Source organism: Ambystoma mexicanum, chromosome 2q, assembly GCF_040938575.1.
Source record: "Ambystoma mexicanum isolate Mex_15411 chromosome 2q, UKY_AmexF1_1, whole genome shotgun sequence".
NCBI classification, from domain to species: domain Eukaryota; kingdom Metazoa; phylum Chordata; class Amphibia; order Caudata; family Ambystomatidae; genus Ambystoma; species Ambystoma mexicanum.
Genome location: NC_090924.1, coordinates 243,830,543 through 243,852,180, shown reverse-complemented (window position 1 = coordinate 243,852,180; position 21,638 = coordinate 243,830,543). Strand labels below are relative to the sequence as shown.

General features: G+C 42.4%; 1 protein-coding gene across 1 annotated transcript in view; it reads left to right on the top strand.

The window, feature by feature from the left end:
* Positions 1–19,974, top strand: part of LOC138569329 (C-X-C chemokine receptor type 2-like) — a 279,154-nt gene extending 259,180 nt beyond the window's left edge. The window contains exon 2 of the mRNA XM_069647210.1: positions 14,057–19,974. Within this exon, the coding sequence (XP_069503311.1) occupies positions 14,079–15,161 (1,083 nt within the window). The 5' untranslated portion in view covers positions 14,057–14,078 and the 3' untranslated portion in view covers positions 15,162–19,974. The remainder of the gene's footprint in view (positions 1–14,056) is intronic.
* The last annotated feature ends 1,664 nt before the right edge of the window (positions 19,975–21,638 follow it).

The following is a 21,638-nucleotide window of genomic DNA, read 5'->3' as shown; positions in this document are numbered from 1 at the left end:
TGATAGATACTCAGATTCTGAAATCATTGCAGGGTTCCAGTATGTGTTTATTATCAGAAAGTGTGTTTTCTTTTTAAATTGCACTTCACATGTATATTCTAAAGTTATGGCTTGCACAAACAAATTGGGGTTTGAAATGTTTATCACGGCCCATTCGAATGTATTTTTTATTAGCGTAAGTAGCCCTGAAAAAGGACGGCCAAATAGATTTTTCCCCGCAGCGTTAAGAGCCACGGAATATCCGTCACAGACAGGTAGAACACGGAGCCATGTTTCTTGCAGGCAAATTATTGAGCTTCTTAGATCCGCCGCTGATCCTGGTTGAAACAGATGTGTGAATCCTCTTGTGTTCCATGAGGTCAACAGTTCAGTCACACAATTTGACCATTCGTTGTCCTAATCTCTCTTATTCTGGTTATTTGTGTTAAATGAGAGCGACGGCTGCTCTCTAAGCTGATTCCACAAATCGTCTCTTTTCGATTTGGTAGGGCCGGTAGTTTTGGAGTCATTTGAGTTGACAATGTTGGGTGATGACTGATCGTGACTTGTCGTTAGATCGAAGCTAAAAAACAACAAGTCATCTTTTGCGTCGAGCAATGGTTTTGCTACGTGTCTTGATTTCATGTGAAGAATGACCCAGTCGGTTCTGTGTTCTGATTTGTACTCTACAATCGCTATGTCATCAGACGATATGTTGCATAGTGCTGGGACATAGTGTAGCAGCTTCATTATATTGGCACGATTCAGATTTACATCATTTTTTTCCTCAGGGATATTTTCCAATTTCAATTTCCACCATCGTGATTTTGGTTGCCCAGTTGATCGGTTTTTTGAGTTGGACTTTAGCTGACATTATTTGACAAGTTAGCTGATGTTTGTTTCGGATTAAGCTTCAATGCAGGAGACTCTACTGCTTTTGATGTTTTTTTTGAAGTTTTTGAATTCTAGGCCGTGTTGGTCACTGACGACTGTCTTTCTTTTTGTTTATCCTTGGGTCTTGTGGCTGCCTGAGACTTGAAAAGATGTTCAGTTGTCTTTCGCCCCGCATGGTCAGGTTGGAGGTCTTCCTGGGGACATTCGTCGCCGAAACTGACAAAAGTCGCTGAGGAGTCTTCGTCATCAATTGAATAGGTAGAAATGTCACACAGATCGATTGAGGTGCTTGAAGAGGGAACCTCTGAGACAATAGACTCTTCACGTCTGTGCTTTGCAGTTGAAATTGGTAGGTGATCTAATTCTTTAGTGGAAGTGCATTTTTCTTTCGGCTTTTCCTGTCTAGGTTTCGTGTCACTTGTTTTGGCAACGTCAGGGCGTGGAGGGGTTGTCAGATTTCTTATAAATTTCTTTGCACCATTAGAACAAGACCTTTTCAGGAGAGGTTCATTTGTGCAAATATTCGTCTTTTTATTAACATTTTGTGTTCCTTTTTTAATTGGTTTCTTTGCTTTTGCGATTTGTATTGATTTGGCAGGACCAATAAAAATGCCAAATGAGACATTTTGAATTGCTACTGCTCCTTTTGCAGTTTGAGGTCTTAGCGGTGTCGGCTCTTCCGCCTGCTCGGCAACTGGTTTATGAGTGTTATCTGAGATCTCTACGTTGGAAAGTGATAATTGCGGGTCTCCTTTAGTGGATTGTGGTGATGCCACTACTGGTTTGTCTGCCACAACTGGTTGCATGATTGTTGATATTCATTGTATTGTTCGATTCCGTGGGTTGCATTAGCGGAAACTTATCTGCAGTAGCAGCCGCTGGTGATGGGCCAGAATTTAACTGTTGAGTCCCTGAACAACAGCGTGGGGCAGCAGTTTTTGAGGCTTTATCGTTTACCGATGTATGTCTCATCCATTTTACTGCATCTAATAGCCCCTCCATTAGAGAGTCATTTTGACAGTGGTGACGTGCGGCAAGATCACTAAGCTGCTCTTGCCATCTTAAGGTTTGTTCGGCCTCATGAATCAATTGCGTCTGTAAGGACTCGTTAACTGCTTCAAATTTTTCCATCTTTGTTTTTATGCATATAATGAGTGCAGTCTGATCTTTAAAAGACTCTTGAAGAGATTCGTACATCTTTAGGAACGGAAGCAGAGCTGTCGAGGAAGCCGCTAGTACGTTGTTGTAGATTTGCATTGCAGGGGAGAGGCTGGGTTTGGATTTAACTCCTGAGTTTTCTTCCGAGGATGAACGTGTGTTATTTAGAGTCTCTGACTGAAGGTCACTACAGGTGGATGAATTTTCTGTTGCGGCACAGGTGTTCTCTTTTAGTAATTGTGCTGAATTCGCACGTACATCCAGAGCTTTTGGCGTACTGGCTTGTTTCTTTCCAGTTTGAGATAGAGTTTGAGATAGATATAACTTCGAACTGGGTGTTTGCAGTGAGGAAACTGCGGGATCGCACCTAGCTCGTCCAACGTAGGGCATTGTATGTGGATTTTTTCTATATTCGAGGTAACAAGGCTGTTGTCTAGTCCTGTCACGATTCGTGGTGTGTCTTTTTTTTTGCTAGTGTTCTGCTGTTTTTTGAGTGATCGCAAAGGGGCTGTAAGCTCCAGGTCACCGGTTGATGTACTCGAAAGCCGGTGGGCATCGGCAGTCGGCTGGTGCATTGGGCACCTTTTCTCAGTATTTTTTTGAAGTTGTGCAGATTCTGGGCCTGTAGGCGACGGAGAGAGTGTGAGGTCAACTGTCTTAGTCGCCTGCCGCTCATCAACATCAGCTTCCAATTTGTTGTCGGTCTTGATTCTGGTGTTGAAAAGTTTGTTTTGCAGCTCAGTTTCCTTGTCGCATTGTGAAGCTTCCATTAATTCGGCGTCGGTGAATTCAAATGGAGAAAAACCAGTCGACGGTCTCGGCTGCTAGTAACGACTGCTCAGTAAGTGTTTTTGCCAGGGGTGGAGATGCGGACGAGGGTGATCGGGAAATCAGAGGTAAGTCTTTTAAGGTGAGTAGACGCATTTGGGGGAAAAGTTCGGAGCTATGAGTGGCTTCTAGGCAGACTGAAAGTTTGGAAACTTCTGCTGGTTCCTCTTGATGGGCAACCAGCCCGTTTTCTGCCAAAGTTGCCACAGCGGCATCTGATTTGTGAGCTGCATTTATGGGTTGCTCAGGTGATTTGTCCTGTAAGGTAAGCAACGGGTGGGTCGTGTCCGCCATGCCGGTCGTTGCCGTAATCACGGCTGTTTGCTCTCCTACTGCTACTGATGATGGAGTTGTCTCGGTAACAGAGATTATGATTTCATCAGTATTATGCAGTGCAAGATTTGCCGTGACAGATAGTGGTGCGACTTGGGGATCACAAGAAACAGTTGACAAGAGCGTACTGCTTGGTTTCCTTACCTTTGGTTTCTTGTGTGTGGAAGGCGAGCCGTCAGGCTTGAGGACAGTCCAAGGGTTTTGCATCCAGCGCTGCTGAATAGTTTTGCGCCTTAAGACAGGGCCGCCATGGCTTGATTGAGCAGTCATTGTCTGCGTGGTAGCAGGCAGCCTGGCAGCCAGTGGCCGACAGACTCTGTGCACGACTTTGCCTCAGACTCTTATTTTTTTGCAGCCTCACTGCACCAAACAGCGCACAACAGCCAGCGCCCTTTACCCCGTCGGGCTTAACGCCGCAAGGGTGGGTTGTGCTCCTCTATATGCCGGCAGTGAGTCATGTGACCTGTCATGTGGGCGCGCCCACGCTCCGCCTCCTCCAGGAAGCGAGCGTGAGGTCTTGGGCGCTAAGGGCTGGTTTTGCACCAGCAGCAGGCAGCAGGTAGGCAATAAGCAAATGTCCAGCAGATGTCCAGTGAAGGAGTATGCGCCGCTCGGGCAGGTTGTGCTCCTCTATATGCCGGCAGTGAGTCACGTGACCTGTCACGTGGGCGCGCCCACGCTCTGGCTCCTCCAGGAAGCGAGCGTGAGGTCTTGGGCGCTGAGGGCTGGTTTTCCACCAGCAGCAGGCAGCAGGTATCAGGTAGGCAATAAGCAAATGTCCAGCAGATGTCCAGTGAAGGAGTACGCGCCGCTCGGGCGGGTTGTGCTCCTCTATATGCCGGCAGTGAGTCACGTGACCTGTCACGTGGGCGCGCCCGCGCTCCTCCTCCTCCAGGAAGCGAGCGTGAGGTCTTGGGTGCTGAGGGCTGGTTTTCCACCAGCAGCAGGCAGCAGGTATCAGGTAGGCAATAAGCAAATGTCCAGCAGATGTCCAGTGAAAGAGTACGCTAGGCTAATAAATAGTGAGAGTACCTTGTAATAATTAGAAAACTATACATGCTCTATTGATGTACTTACTTTGTAGGATGTGAAGGGTGTTCTTTCTTTGGTAGCTGTCTTTGACAATCTTCTTTCCTGTAATTGTAAAAGAAAGTTCCTGGGTATATGTGGTAATGGTCAAGTACTTTTAGTATGCATGGTTGTTATTTATGATGGTAGGAGGAGTTGTTGGGAAAAAGAGTCCATGAAATTGTGTTATATGGTTGGTGTACGAAAGTATGTTAACTATGTTGTTAAAACAATTGGAGTATGAGTAATGCTGTTTGGCACATTAGAAGGAAAACGGCAGAAAAATGGTATGAGAAAAAGGTGCATATCTAGGTTATTTGTGTGCTGCTGATTTTAATGAGTGCTGTGTTTATGGTGTGATGTATTTTTAATATGTTACAGTGTTTTTAAAGAATATAAAACTGTGGCCCAGTGGTAATGGAATGGGGGATTGTTGTTGCAGCAGTGTTTGGTGTATTATAGGAGAGGCTTGGAAAGATGAGTACTTTATATGTAAGGTGAAGTGCTGTATATAAATACTTTGGTGGTATACATATATGTGTGAGCAGGTGGAGAATGGTGGCAGTGTAAGGGATTGAAAACTGGAAAATTGTGACTTTTTAGGAGCATTTTCATAAAAGTCAAAAAATGCAGATGTGTATTTATAGCAGCACTGTGTGTAACCTTTTTGTAAAAGAAAAGATAAAACATTTTGAAAGGGTTTGTAGCACATTTTTAAGTGGAGTAAGTGTGTGGAAGTTTTTAAAAAGAGAATGGAGAAGCAAATAGAAAAGATTTGTCAACCATGTTTAAGGAACACTTTGCGTGTGGAAGTTTAATATGTTGGCAGTAAACATGGTTGACAAATCTTTTTTATTTGCTTCTCCATTCTCTTTTTAAAACGTTAGCCACAGTGCTGCAAATCTTTTTTATTTGCTTCCCCATTCTCTTTTTAAAACGTTAGCCACAGTGCTGCTATAAATGCACATATAATTTCATGAAAATACTGCTAAAAAGAAACATTTTTGAACACACAGCACACAGCATTGTAACTAAGTACCACTTGATGTGAGCAAGTGTTGAATGCTTGGCATTTGCTAGAGTGGTTAAAAAGAGAATATGCTTATTGAGAAGATTATTACAAGGTAAGTGGCAGGACCCATGTAAATATACATTTTTAAAAGAGTTGAAAAAAATACTTCAAAAAATATAAGCATACCTGTATTATGGGCCTCATTACAGGTCAGGCGGTCCGGAATTAACAGCGGCGGTAAACCTGCTCCCACTGTTAATTCCGGCCCGCCCCGATCACGAGTCCTGCAGGCGGGAGGTGATGTTCCCGCAATGTCTGACCTGGCGGGTTTAACACCACCCGCCTGCAGGCGGACGTAGAAACCCCAGCACCATCACGAGATGGTGCTGGTGTTTCCACTTCCCCATTCCCATTGAGTCCTATGGGACTCAATGGGAATGGGGATTTACCGAATTCCGTCTCCAGAATTCCCGGGACACCAGGGTCGTAATGCCCTGGTATTTCTGGGAGTCACGGAGGTGGAATGGTAATACGAGTCCGGCGGTAACCGAGGTGGTAAAACTGCCTGGTTACCGCCAGACTCGTAATGAGGCCATATGTCTTGTTAGATGCAGATAGTGTTGAATCTGAACATAGAAATCTTGGAAGGTTTTGCAGTAGTTTTTGATGCAGGGGGCTGTGAGTAACAGGAGAGAGTTCAAGAGTATATCTGAAGTGTTGAACTGAGATGTCAGGGTTACATGCAGAGTTTTTGGATGTGACTGGTGGCTGAATGTATGACTGTTTGAAAGCAGCGAATGAGGGAGTGTTAGAAATATGAAAAGAGAAAGGCTGAAAGGGCTGCCCTGTGCTATGGTGTCCAAATAAATTAGAAGATCTTTTTGGGAAAGTTACAAAAAATAATTCTGTTCTGTAGAATATTTCTTAGTTTAGTACATGAAATGAAATAATAAAAAAATATAAAAGTGAAAAAGAGAAAAAAAAGGTTATTTTAAGAGCTGTGGGATGTATCAACCCATTAATCCAAGCCCTACAAAATCACTGTGCATTGCTGGCAGCAGAAACCTCGGAAATGGCCGCCGGAAAGCATGCTGCTCACTAGAAATCACCAGAAAGTGCGCAGTGAAAAGCTGAAAAATAGGCCGCCATCCATTTTTGCCTATTTCAGTGGTAACACAGGAGACCACTGCCAAAACCCATCATTGGCTGCCCACAGAGCAAAATCATAGCAAAAGAAACAGAGTTGTTCCAAAAATCAGTTTGTATTTGTTGTCAAATTTGCAAAAATCATGGCTCACAAACCACCCAAAAAGATCCAACCTCCTTGTTGGGTGGTCAACATCATGCTACTTCAAGAATCTACATAAATATAAGGTCCACAGAAGTGTATGTTATCTGAACAAAGTCCACGTTTGAGGATTGCTTGCTGGAAGAAATCTGTCAAAAATGGGTGTAATACCGTTACTCACCTCTATCAGAAGCCGGCGATTTAAAACCATTTTGTGTAAAGTTGTACATTGAACCCAAACTATGCCAAAGAAAGACGTGCTATCAGAAGCCTAAGAGGTGGAGACAATTGAAAACTGTATTCTGAAAAGGCTTGAAGTAAGAAATTGTTTGATTTATGTGTTAAAAATGTGAGTTATATTTTAAGATAAGATAATTTTTAGACATTGTGTTTAGGAGTTGAAGTTTCCCACACTGTGCTTCAAACAAATTCCACACCTCTCCCTGAACAAAGGAAACTTCCCCCTGCCCTTGGCTAAGAGATTGACAGTCTGGTGTCAAAAGGAACTGGGAGTGGCACCCTGGCCTGTTGCTCTGAGTGAAGACAAAGGAGTCTTTGAGATGAATAGAAATGCTAATTTGGGTGTGACTGACAACAAACTGCTGGCAGGAAGAAGGACATGTGATCTCTGAGTCAGCCCAGCTCTAGAGGCGGACCAGACTGAAATGTGAATTTAACATGGGATTAAATATATGTTTTATAAAAATGCTTATAACAAATTGCACGGAACTGACAAAAATGTGAAACTTTGAGATTGTTAAAATGAAAAATTTGCTCACAGTTTAAGACTAAGCTGGAATCCGTGCGATGTTCTGAGACTAAACCCCGGAATTTCTTCATATACTGTGTTTATGCTAGGAACATGATAAATTACGGAAATGTGCCCAGATGGGGTGTGCATGCATGTCTAAAAATTGGTGCAGAACTAATATTGAGAAACCCACCAAAAGCACGAAAAAAGTTATCATTTCTGAACCAAAGCTCTTAGGAAGATCAGAGTTGAACAGAAATGTACCTTAGGCAATCTCACATGTAATTTATGTAGTATTAACAAGTTGTACACCTTGTAAATATGTTTTTCATGAAACATAAGATATACTGTACAGAGAAAAGGGGAGGGTCTTTCTCCTAAGCCATAAACATGACACATGATGACACAGGATGACACGCTGCTCCTTTCTCCAATCCTTTCTCCAATCAGGGGACAGAGAATCCTCTTTAGAGGGTTGGGCATAGAGAATCAGCCTCCCCACCCACTTTGGAAATACATAAATAGGGACTGCTGAGGACGGACAACACACACCCTTTCCACTTCTCAACTGATTTCTTGGCGAAGCACCCTGCAGGAAGATCCAGACATAGATCCCGAACCAAGCTCTAGAACCAAACTCTAGAACCCTGAAGCAGAGAGGCCTAACCCACAAGCTGAACCTTTTTCAGAGGCCTTCAGAATCTTTTGCAACCTGATTCTAACCCCTAAACTTCCAAGGGGCATCTCAAAATCCAACAGCCTGGCTGAGCTGTTTTGCTATTCTCGCTAAGAACCCTGTGCTAGAACCCAGATCCAGACCCAGAGAACAGAGCTGTATCCAGAACCCGTCAGATCCAGTCCAAGAGGCCACGCAGACCACAGTGCCGTGCTGAGATCAGAGTGCCTGAGACCTGTCCGGTGGCGAGAGAACCCCAGCCAAACCCTTGGCCAGATCTTTGACGGGGCCCACTCCATTCCAAAGCCTAGGAGTGGGTATCCAGTCTAGAACTGTCCATAGTCATCTCTTAGTTTAAAGTAATCCTATTCCATCCATCTAACCTATTCAGAACTGCATTAATTAATCTTGTGTCCATCCTGAATTCTTCTCATTATATTGTCTGTGATAATTCATCTTTGCGCTGATATTTTTCTGAAGAGGGACAAGTGTTTTGACGGACAGAGATCAGAGCGGAGGCGCCGCTGTTCTGGTGGCTGCCCATTGAGTGTCTTGCTTCTTCATAGCTCCTTAGTATAAGCCTATCCTTGTTGGTAAATCTTTAAAGCGCATCTTTCATGTTGAAATCTTGACTCTGTTTCTGAAAAATCTACCTTCACAAATTTAACTGTCATTTTGAAGCTAAAATCCTAAGCTTTCCAACAAACCCAGAAAGACATTCCAATTCCCTATAGTTTGGCTGTAATCGCGTTTCCCGCACACGGAAAAATTGCAGCAAATTGAAATTTAGCTCAATTTCACCACATGTCAGAATTGCTGTTTCTTGTTTTCAACTTCTGAAATGCGTTTCAATCTGATAATCATTCATAAATCATTGCTAGTGTTGACCTGAATCAATCCAAAGTAACTCTCACTCGTGCTGAATCCCATTTAGCGAATTAAAATCATTTCTAGCATTTCTCCCATTCATTGTAACCCACATTAAAAAGCGATTGACCTTTGTTAAAATCATACCTATTTTCTCTAAGCTTGCTGGGGGAACCGGGATTGAACTGCATTATTGATTGTATTCTTGAAACCTGTGTGCCCTCATTTCCATCTCTTCATATTGTATAGTGGGGGGAGTGAGTAGTCACAGGGGGAAAGAGTGATCAAATTGTCTTTTGATTGAAATCAGATCCAGTTTATTTCTGTGTTGCATTCTTTCCTATCTTGCATTTCCTTGAACTCATACAAAGTATTCTCTGCTACCTTATACTTCCTATTCCTACTCCTAACTTATTAAAGAGATTGTTGATATTGTTATATTACCCATTGCTGATCACTGTTCTTATTCATAAGTGTGCTATTCAGATATTATTCTATTCATAAAAGTGTGATATATATATATATTGTTCAATTCTTCAAATAAACCCTTTTAATTTGCAAAACAAACCTACTTCCTGGCTCATTGAGGTCGGGGAGATCCAAAGAGAGGGGCGTTATATAAGGGTTCATCATCCAGATTTAAAGAACTTTTGACATAAAAATATATGAATAAGGGTTTCCATTGGGCATCCCATACTAGGCATTGACTTAGTTGGAATGCTGGATTGAAGCCACTTACGGAGCCACCATTTTTGTTACGAAAAACAATTTAAAAGATTTTCATTCCTCCAACCATTGCCTGGAATTTTCCAGATGTCTGTGGACTACTGCACTGTCCGCTGCTATGTAGGCTACAAAGGGGCCTGTGATTTTCCTTTGCAGTTCTTTTTTTTACTGTGAAAGGTGGCTCCTAAAGGAACTGTTTTTTTGTGTTTTCTGATTTTGTATTTTTTGGGATCTATTTGGGCTTTTTTCAGGAGAGGCAAGGCAAGGTGGTGGATGGAAGGGAGTGTAGGGTCACCACCCACAGAGACGGAGGGGCAGTTGGACAGGGGAAGATGTTGGGCAGGCATTAAATTTAAGGTAGGTGGCAGTATTTCTTGTGCTCCTTGACCGTTGCCTCGAAAGCACTACAAAATGTTCCCCTCCTGCAGATCAGTGCTTCGCGATACAAACATAGTACTGTGACCCTTGAAAGGTAAGTGTCAACAGCATTCTGAATGTCATGCAAGGCGCCACCGGGATCCTCTGCCCCAGAGGAGTATTTTTTGTGTGGTGGCAGGAGCGGTCACGGATGATGGGGTCTAAGGCCGTCAACATGCCGTAGGAGTACACCCCAGGTTTTCCGTGACTGGTACATCTGTGATTGACTGCCCGAGCATTTGGCACACCCCCGAGGGTGGTAAAAAATCACCACACCCATTACTCACATCGGGTACTGGAGGTAGTCATTTCCTCTACCTCATATTTGTCTTCCTCTTTCATCCACTTCTACATCCTTGCACCTGTTCCTCTTTCCAGGCCCTCCATATGGTGATGGTGGTGTTGGTGGTGTTGGTAGGGGTGGGAGGGATGACCATAACAGATGCCGTTGCTGTAAATAGAGCTGTTATGCAAAGCAGGCCCTGTCAGTTTCTCTCTCCTGGATAGCACATTGAGAATGAATGGAAGTAGCTTCAGAGGAACGGTCTGCAGACTGCGCTACTGCCCGCATACTATCAACTCAAAAATAGGCCCTGTAAAGTTGTAAAAAGTGACCAGATCAACTAAGATTGGGTGAAGGAGCTCTGGAAGGGTAAACTTTCAGCTTGAAACACCCTAAATTGGCTGAAAAAGCAGTTTTAAACTGTCTACTGACCACAGACACCGTTCGTGGGAAGGCCATCACGCCGCACAGGGAGGGAGAGAGGTTTCATCAAGGCGTCTTTCGTTTATATTTTGGGAATTTGATGGGGATGATTGCTGGAGTCAAGGGGACAGGTACAAGAAGGCCAGTGATAATGAACATTATTAATAACATGACTTTTAACATTATTTAAAAGTTCCTTAAAGTCATTACTAAGTTCATCCAATGTTGCAGACAAGATCATGTTTTCATTATATACAGTTGGGGATAGAGATTGTCTTTGCGATTCTTGGGATTCTCCATACTTAAATTGTGGTGTTGTTCCTTCATGTAAAGTATGTTCTTTAAGAAACGAAGAAGTTATTATTTGACTGGGGTCTGTAGAAATGACATTATTTGTTTATATTAAAATATGTATTGTTATCCATAAGAGAGGTTATCCACTCAAGTATTCTTTTGGAAAGTTTTCTTCCAACCACTCAAGTGTGTTTGCCATTTCTGTTAAAATAGAAAATTGTGATATTTGCTTATAAGAAATGTTTGCATAATGAATGGTAATGATAGAGAAATAAATATAGTGTACTTACAATTTGGTGAGAGATTGCTTTGGAATGAGTGCCCGCTGTATGTGAGTCTGTTTGAAGAGTTATATTGAAGTGATAATATGAGGTGTACAGTAATGGTTTGTGCTTGGTGATTGCATTATATTGTGTGATAAATGAAAAAAATAGTCTGTACACTTTGAAGTGATGATTTGTACAAAAAGGTACATTTGGGGGCAGTAAATATAAGTAATGTTGTTGTATGTATATGTGTGTGTTGGGTGATGGGTAGAACATTTTCTGTTCTCCTCTGTGCTGCTGGGCTTTGTGAATGCTACCTTCTCTCTGCGGACTATCGCACTGTCCTCAGACTTTACAGCTGCTACATTGGGGGTGAGTATAATATAAGGAACTTGTAGCAAGTTAAAGATGCACTGATAAAAACCTATGAAATTCAGTGAAAAAAAGTTGTTAAAGGGACGTTATGGTTAAGTTGCACTAATAAAAACCTATGGAATTCAGTGAAAAAACATTGTTAAAGGGACGTTTTGGTTACAAGTAAAACAGAAAGCCCCCAGAAATTCACCAGTTATGGTAAACTAAGCAACTATAACCCATGCCACCACCGTACACTGCTAAGACTAACACCAAGGACATCAAAGATGACATCAGAAATGTAATTGATGACATGACATCACATATCTAGGTCACTTGTTTTTGTTCACTGATATATCTAGGCCCAGTGGTTTTGTTCACTGACAGTCAGCTGAACTTTCTGAATGTTCTCTTCCCTGGAACTTTAACTTCATCTAGGGCTTATGAATAGGCCTTGTTTTCTGGTCTTCCACCACGTGTGAAGAGACCATGATATTGTCCATCTCGCCTTTGTAGTTTGTGCAATTTTATTCAATTATGTCAGGTGCCATTGCCCTCTTCGGCCTCTGGAATTTTGGTTGCTTCATCTCACATATGCTTTCTGCATCTTCAATTGTTCACTACTTGGCATTCACAAATGTTCGGGCATTTACTTAATGTAAGAGAAATATGTCTTGTGTATTTATTGCTCATCCTCATTAACTCCCTTTTTACACTGCAATTGCTTCTTGCTGTGGCATCCTTTATCTTTGGCCAACAGCTATTTGTTGTTGGTGTGTGAATCCATTTTTCAGCGTCTGTCAGCTCTGGAACCCTGGTCTCCCTTCTTCAAGCTTTTTGCTTTCAATTATTCAGAGCCAACATCCATCTTTTCAACATGGTCGCTTTACTTGTGTTATATTTTCTACTGCAGCAAGCTTCCATGTAACTCATCTACCTTGCGCTTCTGCATATATACATTTACTACTCATCTGGTTACTTCTATATATAGATGGTTTCTTCTCACTTGTATGTAGGCTTACTGTTGTTTCTTTAGTTACATCTTCCTTCTTTAAGTATCCTCCTATCGTTTCAGTGCATAACCGTGTCTTCTCCTTGTGACATCACTCTGCACCTGTCAGATGTTCTTTACAGCTCTTCAATGTTCAGTGGTGTTTGCAAATCTCCTGCTACCACTTCAGTTTGAGGATATATTTTGTACGGTTGTCTGAGTGCATACCATCTGTCATACACCCGATGCAGTATTGGAATGTTACCTGGTGTCATGCACAGTGTCTTTTTGTCCTTCATCTAGTAGGTCGAAGGTGAGGGGGCAGGTTCTATCAATGACGTACACGTCTGCTTCTCTAGATGTCTAAGAGTGAGGAAGTGACACAGAACTTCATGTAGTATTTACAAAACGCCGCACTGTGGAAACTGGTATTATGGGCTAACAAGGACATTTTGGAAAATGGTGATTTGTACTAATAGCCGAGTGGTCATGTGCCAACACTGTGGCATTATGGGAAATGGCAATGTGGGCATTGCCGGTCAAAGTAAAAACGAGTCAAGAGGACATATTGCTGTATCATGGGAACCTGCCTTATGGCAAAATAAGTGCCTTTTGGACACTGGTAATGAACATAGGATGTGGGCTGTGTTTCGTGTGTCTGAGTGGCTCTGTGTGTGTATGTGTGCACCACAAACATTCACCAAACATGATATTCAGCCCAAGGTTTCAGAGGCTACAAACCACATGCGTAAAAATCACCCCTGTAGCCAGTCTAGGCCCATGTGTTATATCTCAGTGGCGGTGTGCATTTCATCGTATTTCCTTTTATTTTATTGTTTCTCCTTGAGACCAGATAACCAATGGCAATTTTGCTCACTGTGTGTGCCTCTCAAATTTCTTATTCACTGTTAATGTTCCTGCCGTAACATTTACATTCGAAAAGGCGTTTGTGGCATGCATCGCTGAGCATTAATATATTTTCAAACATTTTCAAACATTTTTAGCCTGTAAGCAATCAACACATTCTGTTTTTTGCCTAGCTCTAACTCTGGAGTCTTGACTACTGAAATACTGGCAATTAAAGCAAAAATGGTGCCTACTTGTTCAATATTTGGGAAAATCCATTGCAAAAATAAATGACAAACATCAGATTTGCCCGCTGCTCTATAATTTATTCCTAACTATTATTTTGTTCTTAAAAGAAACTATTTGCTGATCAGAGGGGTTTTTTTCTAAATAATTCAGGAGCAGTATATGTACTGTACCGGGAACATTGCAATCCATGTGCCAAAACTCTGAAATAGCTTATATCAACTGCCCAGTAGTAAGATCATAATCTGCTTCGACAGACTGGCGCCTTAACAAATTAATGTCAACAAAAGTATAATTTGGAGCATTACATGGCAAACCGTGAAGATATTAAACCATGTTTTGTGCATTTATTTTAGGGCTGACAACTCGTCAAGGAAGATGGGTTCGCAGAACAGACATTGGATGGCATATCCAAGCCAAACCATGGACCCTGAAGCAAACATTGAAGATATCATCGCGGCACAAAGTGTCATCTCTAGGGTTATGCACGTCTACATAGGAATCCTGGTGCCCGTGGGATTATTAGCCGGGATATGCATCGTCGCCGCCTTTGCCAAAGTCTATCATGTGCAAAAAAAATTAGGAAAGCTAGAAATATATCTGCTCGCCCTGGCTATCACAGACATAACCATTTTGCTCTTTTCAATGACCACCATAACTAGACCAGGTTACATGGAAATTACAAACTTAAGTTGTGGATTTTTAGCTTTCTTTTTTAATGTCAGCTATTTTAACTCCCAGTATCTTCAGGTCATGTTCATTTTTATATTTTTACTAAATAAGGATGTGCCGACAAATCCAACAATGCAGAAGATAGCTCAAAGTCCGCTGTTATGTGTTTCACTTACTCTTGTGGTTTCTTTATGTAGTTCTTTAATTGTGGTGGGTCTTCTAGGCACAGTCGCACACCTTCATGAGCCAGCGTACTGCCAAGTTGACCCTCTAAATGCAGCACAGGAGTACGACATTGTGAAATTTTGCTTTGGGTTTGGAATCCCATCTTTTATCAATGTTGTTCTACTTGTGCTGCTATGTGTTAAGCTGGCCAAAATTAAGGATTTTACCTGGAGCGAAATACACAACGCTGCAAGAATGGTGCTACCAATTTCTATAATAATGTTCTCCTGTCGGCTTTTTTACAACATCATGCTTCTAAGTAGGACAATGCTCAAGGTGCGGAAACAAAATGGATTCCCTAGAGACGAGCTGTTAATGAACATTGCCGAAATTGTGATGTTCGGACAAAGTTGTTGTACTTTGGTAGTAATACTGTGTATAAATAAGCACTGCAGGGCCTGGGTCCATCACATGTACTGCTATCTTACACAACGTTGCAGAAGGAATGAAGCTGCTAGCACCAATGTCACCAATGTTGTAGGCGAAACAGGGGAAACTGGAAATGTGACCACGTCTGCCCACTCGGAAAATGTCCCCATGACTGCGGTGAACGTGGAACAGTAAGATCAAATGATCTAATTCAAGAAAAATTAAAAACAGCTGTCGACTAGAACATATATTATTGCTGGTGGCATTTCTGTTGGCCTGCTTAGACAGTTAACATTAATCAGTTGGTTACGGTCGCATTCTGTGCATAGCTGTCTCGACACCACAGGTTCCGAATTTGCCGAAAGGTTGACTGAGTGTTCCGCCCATCGACATCTTGCAGATGAGCCAAGAAGCTCAGCTAATGGGAATAACCAGATAAGTTGGGTGTTTACCTTTTCATCTCAGATAAAGAACATCAGTGCAACATAGTACAAGAAAACACCAACTTTGCCTTCAACTGCCAGAAGAAGGGGCTGTGGTAAATGCTTGGTCTCACCTCCAAAAACCAATAGCCTTATAAAGACGGCTTCCACTGTAGAGAAAAAGCAGAAGGTCCTCCCATAAGAATAACATAGGAAGAGACGTCAATTCTTTGACTAGGTTTGAGCGATGAAAGGTGTGGTATGCTGGAGACGAAGGGAGGAGGCTGGGCAAAACTCACCACATTCAAAGGTTCAAAAGAACTTTGCATATTGATATTTAAGATATCCCAAGACCTCACTAAAATGCATTAAAGAGAACGGATGCTTAGATTGCAGTTGTAGTCCAAAAAACAAATGGTGCACCATATTTGGAACTGTAAATTACCCTTGCAGTCCCATTTACCAGAGGGCCCCCTCATTTCATATTTTATTTCTTCCCATATGTAGTACATCAGGGTTGATTGCCTATGTTCAAAGATGGATAATAGTGTCAGTGTGTTGTTTCGCTACTTCCGGAATATTTTGTTCATACTCAGAAAAGGCAGTGTCTCCTTTTTCTTCTCTATCTGGTGAAAGAATGAGTACCATTGTGTGTTTGTGAACAGAGATCTTCTTCTGAACCCAAAGCATACACTCTTCAGTCTTAAACATTCCCATGCGATCTCTCATTTTTATATCCTAGTCATCTGAGAGATGATCAACAGCTCCACTTTGCACACAAACACAACCATGACATAATTGAGAAAACCGAAAAAACGTGAGGGTTTTTTGCTTGCTTTTCGGGGAGCATTTGCAAATTTGGCAAATTTGGACTACTGACACACAACCCCTCCCACAGGTTGTAGAAGGGCTTTGATGCCGGTGTCTTCTTGGGCAAGGCTACAACATGCCCAGGTGCAACATGCAGTGAGTACATTCATGACATACCTCTGACCCAGTTAACAGCTCTTTGCCAGCTATCTCTCCTTTTAGCACTGTGCCCCATAGAATACAGTTGAGTCCCACGATAAATTCGATCCAATTGTACATGTTGCTCCTCCTTGCTGTCCTTCTCATGCTTTCCATAGCATCTTATCTATCTTTATCATTCATCCCAACTATTTGCTCCACCCTACCACTACTGAATGTTCTATCATACTCCTCCTTGGCTGAGGACTGGCTAAGAATATGTTTGGGAATATGAATGACCAACGCATTTGGAATCGTTTTGTTGTAGAACATAGTGCCACGACTGGAGACCAGGGCTTCCTAACAGACCTGTAGAAGGAATCATTGAGGATTTGAGGTGCTGCTATGTAGATGAGGTCATGGTATTTCATTTTTGCATGTGCTCACCATAAATGCATGTGTCTGCCTTTGAAAGTTAACTAAGGTGTAAACAGAAAAGTGTAGTGCTAGTTAGGTTGCACACTATCCACAGCATAAAACTTCTCTTTCGTGTAGGTTGGCAATGCTTATTATGTTATTATGTAGCCAGTCATGTCCGGATGGTCCTAACAGGTAATTGTGCAAAGTTTGGTGCAGATTTTTGAAACGGTGTGGAATTGTATAAGGAATAACGCTTTGCCAAGCCACAAACCCACAAACAAATTTAGAGTTTTGCTGGAATCTGGGGAAAGAGGTGGGGTGTCCAAATGTTATGTAGCCAGCAATGTCTGGATGGTCCTAACAGGTAATGATGCAACATTTGGTGCAGATTGGTGAAACGGTGTGAAATTGTACAAGGAACAACGCTTTGCCAAGCCACAAACACATTTTGACTTGTGCTGAAATCCGGGTAACGGGGTGGGGTGTCCTAATATCATGTAGCCAGTATTGTCCGGAGGGTCCTAACAGGTAACTATACAAATTTTAGTGCTGATCGGTGAAACGATGTGGAATTGTATAAAGAACAATGCTTTGCCACAAACCCAGCCACCCACAAATGTTCACTTTTATTAATATAGAATGTATAGAGCACATTACCATAAGGTACCGAACAGAATAAATCACGTCTGGGCGTAGAGGGGGGCTAGCTGCAATGCAAACTGGCATTATAGAATGAGATGAGTTTTCAAACTTTTCTGGAAAACAGGCACAGAATGAATTGTGCTCATTTTGAAAGGGAGATCAGAGATACAGTCCCACAACCGTTGAGAAGAGTGTGAGGGATATAAAGCAAGAATTGGTCTTGAGATCACAGAGAACTGGCTGATTGGTGTGGTTTGAGCTTCTCAATCAAATTGAAAGGAACCAGGGTATGATGCATTTGAGAACAAGGCAGAGTACTTTAAATAGATATGTTGCTGAATAGGTAGCCAATGTCACGATTGTCTAATAGCCTAAATGTCTGAAATTGTATTCATTAGTTTCCAGTCACATGGCACAGATGATTTGACCCAGAAATGTATACATGTAAGGGTGCCAAAGGCGCTAGAGCGTGCCCTCATGTATGAGCACTTCCATAAACAGAGGTCTACATGCAAAAGCGAGACAGCCTGAAATGAGACTCCATTTCAACAATCACCCTTCCCATGGTCCGCCTCCACAGTTTTTTTTATAGTTTTAGTTGCAAATTTGACTGCCGAAAATTGATCATTTCGAATGAAGATCCTTTTCTTATACATTAATAGTGTTTTTTTTACTGGAGTTGAGGGAGGGGAGGGGTAGACCCTTCCCATACCCATCATCCATAGTATTACTTTTCACATGTTTTCTCTTTTTTTGACTTTTAAAATAAATGTGTGCACCTTCCAAAAAGATATACCCTACCATTTGATCCCACTCCCAATATGTATTTCCAGATAAAAAGTGTAACAAGTCTTCTTCCCTATTTCCCTTTCAGACATCAAGTAAATCTTGTGAATGCCATTCTGGCCTCTCGCATTGACTGATGAAATGCAGCATAGGTAGGGCCACCCCGACACGCTGTGGGGCACAAAGAAAGGATTCTAACGTCCTCTGCTGGCTGTATCCTTCTAAAACTCTCTGAGAGAGAACATATTATCCCTGATCTGAGAACTTTGCCTTGGATCCCATTCTCCATCCTTGAAGTTGACTTCTAAATAGTCTGTTGCGCCTATATGGCCAGTATGCAATGAGTATATCGGATGCAAAACAACTAATGAAAACATTATGAATGAAAAAACAACTAATACCAAAATAACTAATTTTGAAAAACACTACAAATGGGGTTGTGAGAGGGAATATTGGTTTTGGGGTGGGGGAAAAGTATTATTAAAAAAAGGGGGAGCTTTGGGGGCAGAGCCCCCGCAAAAACAACGAAAAATGAATTAGTTATTTTGGGACTAGTTATTTTGTATTTGTTATTTTTGTTGAACAGAAACATTTCAAAAATCTCAGACAGCTCACCTGTTTGCCCATTAAGGGCTTCCCAATCCATTCAGTTCTATGACTCTGTACCAGTGCCAAAATGCCAAAATGCCTATAGAGCACTCCACTTTAGCTTTATTTTGACTTTTAGTACTTATAGAATGTTGCCGAGTCGCTCATTAGCATGTGGTTCAGCTTTTGCATGTCGTTCTTTGCTACCGTACAGAATGAGCAATGTAACTGTTTCCGCGGACAGGGATCTCCAATTGAATCCGAAGAATAACCAACGTATAGAAATTATACTTGCACTAACATCTAGTCTCAGACGAGAAGCAAATTGTATGAGGAACAAGTGACCCCAAATTGTGATCATCAAGTGCCATCATGTGTGTTAAGTGCCAAAAATCACGCAAAATGTGAAAATGCATTTGCGATGTGATGTGGGACAGTGCGGTTATGGCAGACGTTCTGTTTCATTGTGAGGGTCCATGAAGCTGGGCAGGTTTGAACTTTGGAAGAATTGTGGAGCAAAGTGGAGCAAAAGTGGGACACAGTGCTTCACAGAGTTCAGGCGAGTTCAATGCTCAATATTATTAATGTAATATTTGCTCTGTGAATTAATAGTAGTTCACACATTGGGCTTCATCACGGGTTGGGCGGAGCAATACAAATGCAGCGGTAATGCCATTAACTCTACATTATTTCTCCGCCCAATCCTGAGTTTGGGCGCAAAGTTATAGATTTACCTCAAGCTTTGAATGGGAGGCAAATCTCCAGCTGTCTGCCCATTTTTCACACTATTACAGCTTGTGGTAATAGCACCGAAAAGCCCCATAGAGTCCAATGGTCTCAAAATAAATGGGGACTAACAGTGCCACTGCAACTCGAGATCCGGCCCAAATTGCGTCCAACTGAGTTGTGGTAACGCTAATCGCATTGGGCGTTATCCCCACACATTTACCACCGGGGTACCGCCAAACTAGTGATGAGGCCCATTGTCTTTTACAAGAAAAACTACTCAGGACAGTATTTATGAGCTTCAAAACAAAAAAGGTATTTGCTTATGAATAAAAGATTTTTTTAATGAAATGTGTATTCAGTATGTAAGATTAAATCTCATTTCCTAATGGAAGAGCGTTTTTATGGACTGTTCAGGGCTTTTGACGCCCCATAACCTGTGATGAATGTTTCAATAAAGTTATTTTCTGACTAAGTTTGATTTTGGAAAGCTTGGGGATTATTCGTCAATGTGGGGGTGTGAGGGAATTCGTTTGGTGCAAATGACGCATTACTAATTCACTTCACAAAAGGCAGCATCTGCCAAAAATCTCGAGTATTCAGCATGCAGGAGAAGGCTACCCAAAAGGAGTGGATTGGGGCGCGCCGGCGAAGGTGTGGAGTGAGATCTAGGAAGCAAGACGGCGTGTCACCCTGTTGCCTGCCCCATGATAATGCTTTTTCCTTGCTTGCTTTGGACATGGGCCAGGGGACGCCTCTCATCGGTCTCAAACTAAAGTCTAACAAGCAACACATGGATGCTTGTTCATTGTCAGTCATGGCACTTGTGCAAGAGACTTGATTGCAATGCTGTTATTTTAGCTTGTGTTCATAATCCCTCCAATGATACTGTCCTGTAACTGCTTTACTAGCAGTTTGGACTATGAGTGATGTGACATATTGATAAAATAAAAAAAGTCTATGAGGAAGAAAAAAAAAAAGATACCCTGTCATGTTCTGAGAGCCTATAGCTAATTCTGAGGCCTTATGTCTTAAACTTCAGGCATGCTCTCCCGCTCACCCCCCCCCCCCTCTCAAAAAGAGTTGGGGTCAAAGTCATAGAAGCTCCAAAAGTTGTGTCTTCTGTTCAAACTCACATAGGACATTTTTTGGAAAGAAGGTGAAACTCCAGTTATGAGTTCTGCACTAAGAACAACTTAAATGTATCTGCTGATGGCTGTCAGTGGATATGGGTCCTGATATCCCTGTTCAAAACTGGGATTGGGAGATCTGATTGGCCGTTTCCGCAAGGACATTTTCTTCCCTGCGGCCATGTTGCTTTTGAATAAAGGCATCAGCCCTGTCGAACCTTCTCTGCATTTTACGTGTAGAAACACATGTGATCTTTTTTTGTGGCATGCCTTGAAACCAGGGCCCTGCAGTGTCTGGGAAATATCAACAGAAACTCCCTTTCAAGGGATAGACAAGGCTAAAGAAAACACCATTGAGTTTAGGGGTTATACATTGAGTCCACGTGTCCTGGGAGGGCTGAGCCAAGCACTCTTTGGGCTTCATTTGATCTGCGAGAATGAGCCCAGAAATGTCTGGCAATTGCTCTTGCTGGTTACCGTGTGCCTGCTCACATTCTAAAGTTTAGCGGCATGGATAATGCCCAATCCCTTGCGGGCTTCACACACCTGCCTCATGTGTCCCCATAAGCGAAGAGTGCACCAGAGTGGGAATTCTTCATGAGGTGAGGAAAGGGCAATCAGGTGGCCGTTGAAGAGAATGGTGTCTGAGGATTGTGCCTGGGTCCCCATTCACTCTCAACTCGCAGAAGTACTGGTAGTGGTTGGGAGGGGGGCCTAGGCCCAGTCCTCCCTGCTAGCCTACAGTGTCGCTTCCCTCTTTATGGGCTGGGGAATACTACTTTGTGCTGGCCTGGCAGTTTAGACATAGATGGTCAGAGAGGCCCACGCTACCCAGCCAGCTCATAGTAGTAATGCCCAGGTGCGGGCCTGGGCGTACTACAGAGGCATGGACAGGCAGATGAAACCTAGGACCCGTGTCTTATTCTCCTGCCAGTCTATAGCAGCGCTCCATAATTCCTTTCTAAGATGGCGATTGGGTCTAGGAACCAACGGCTATTGTTGAATTCTGG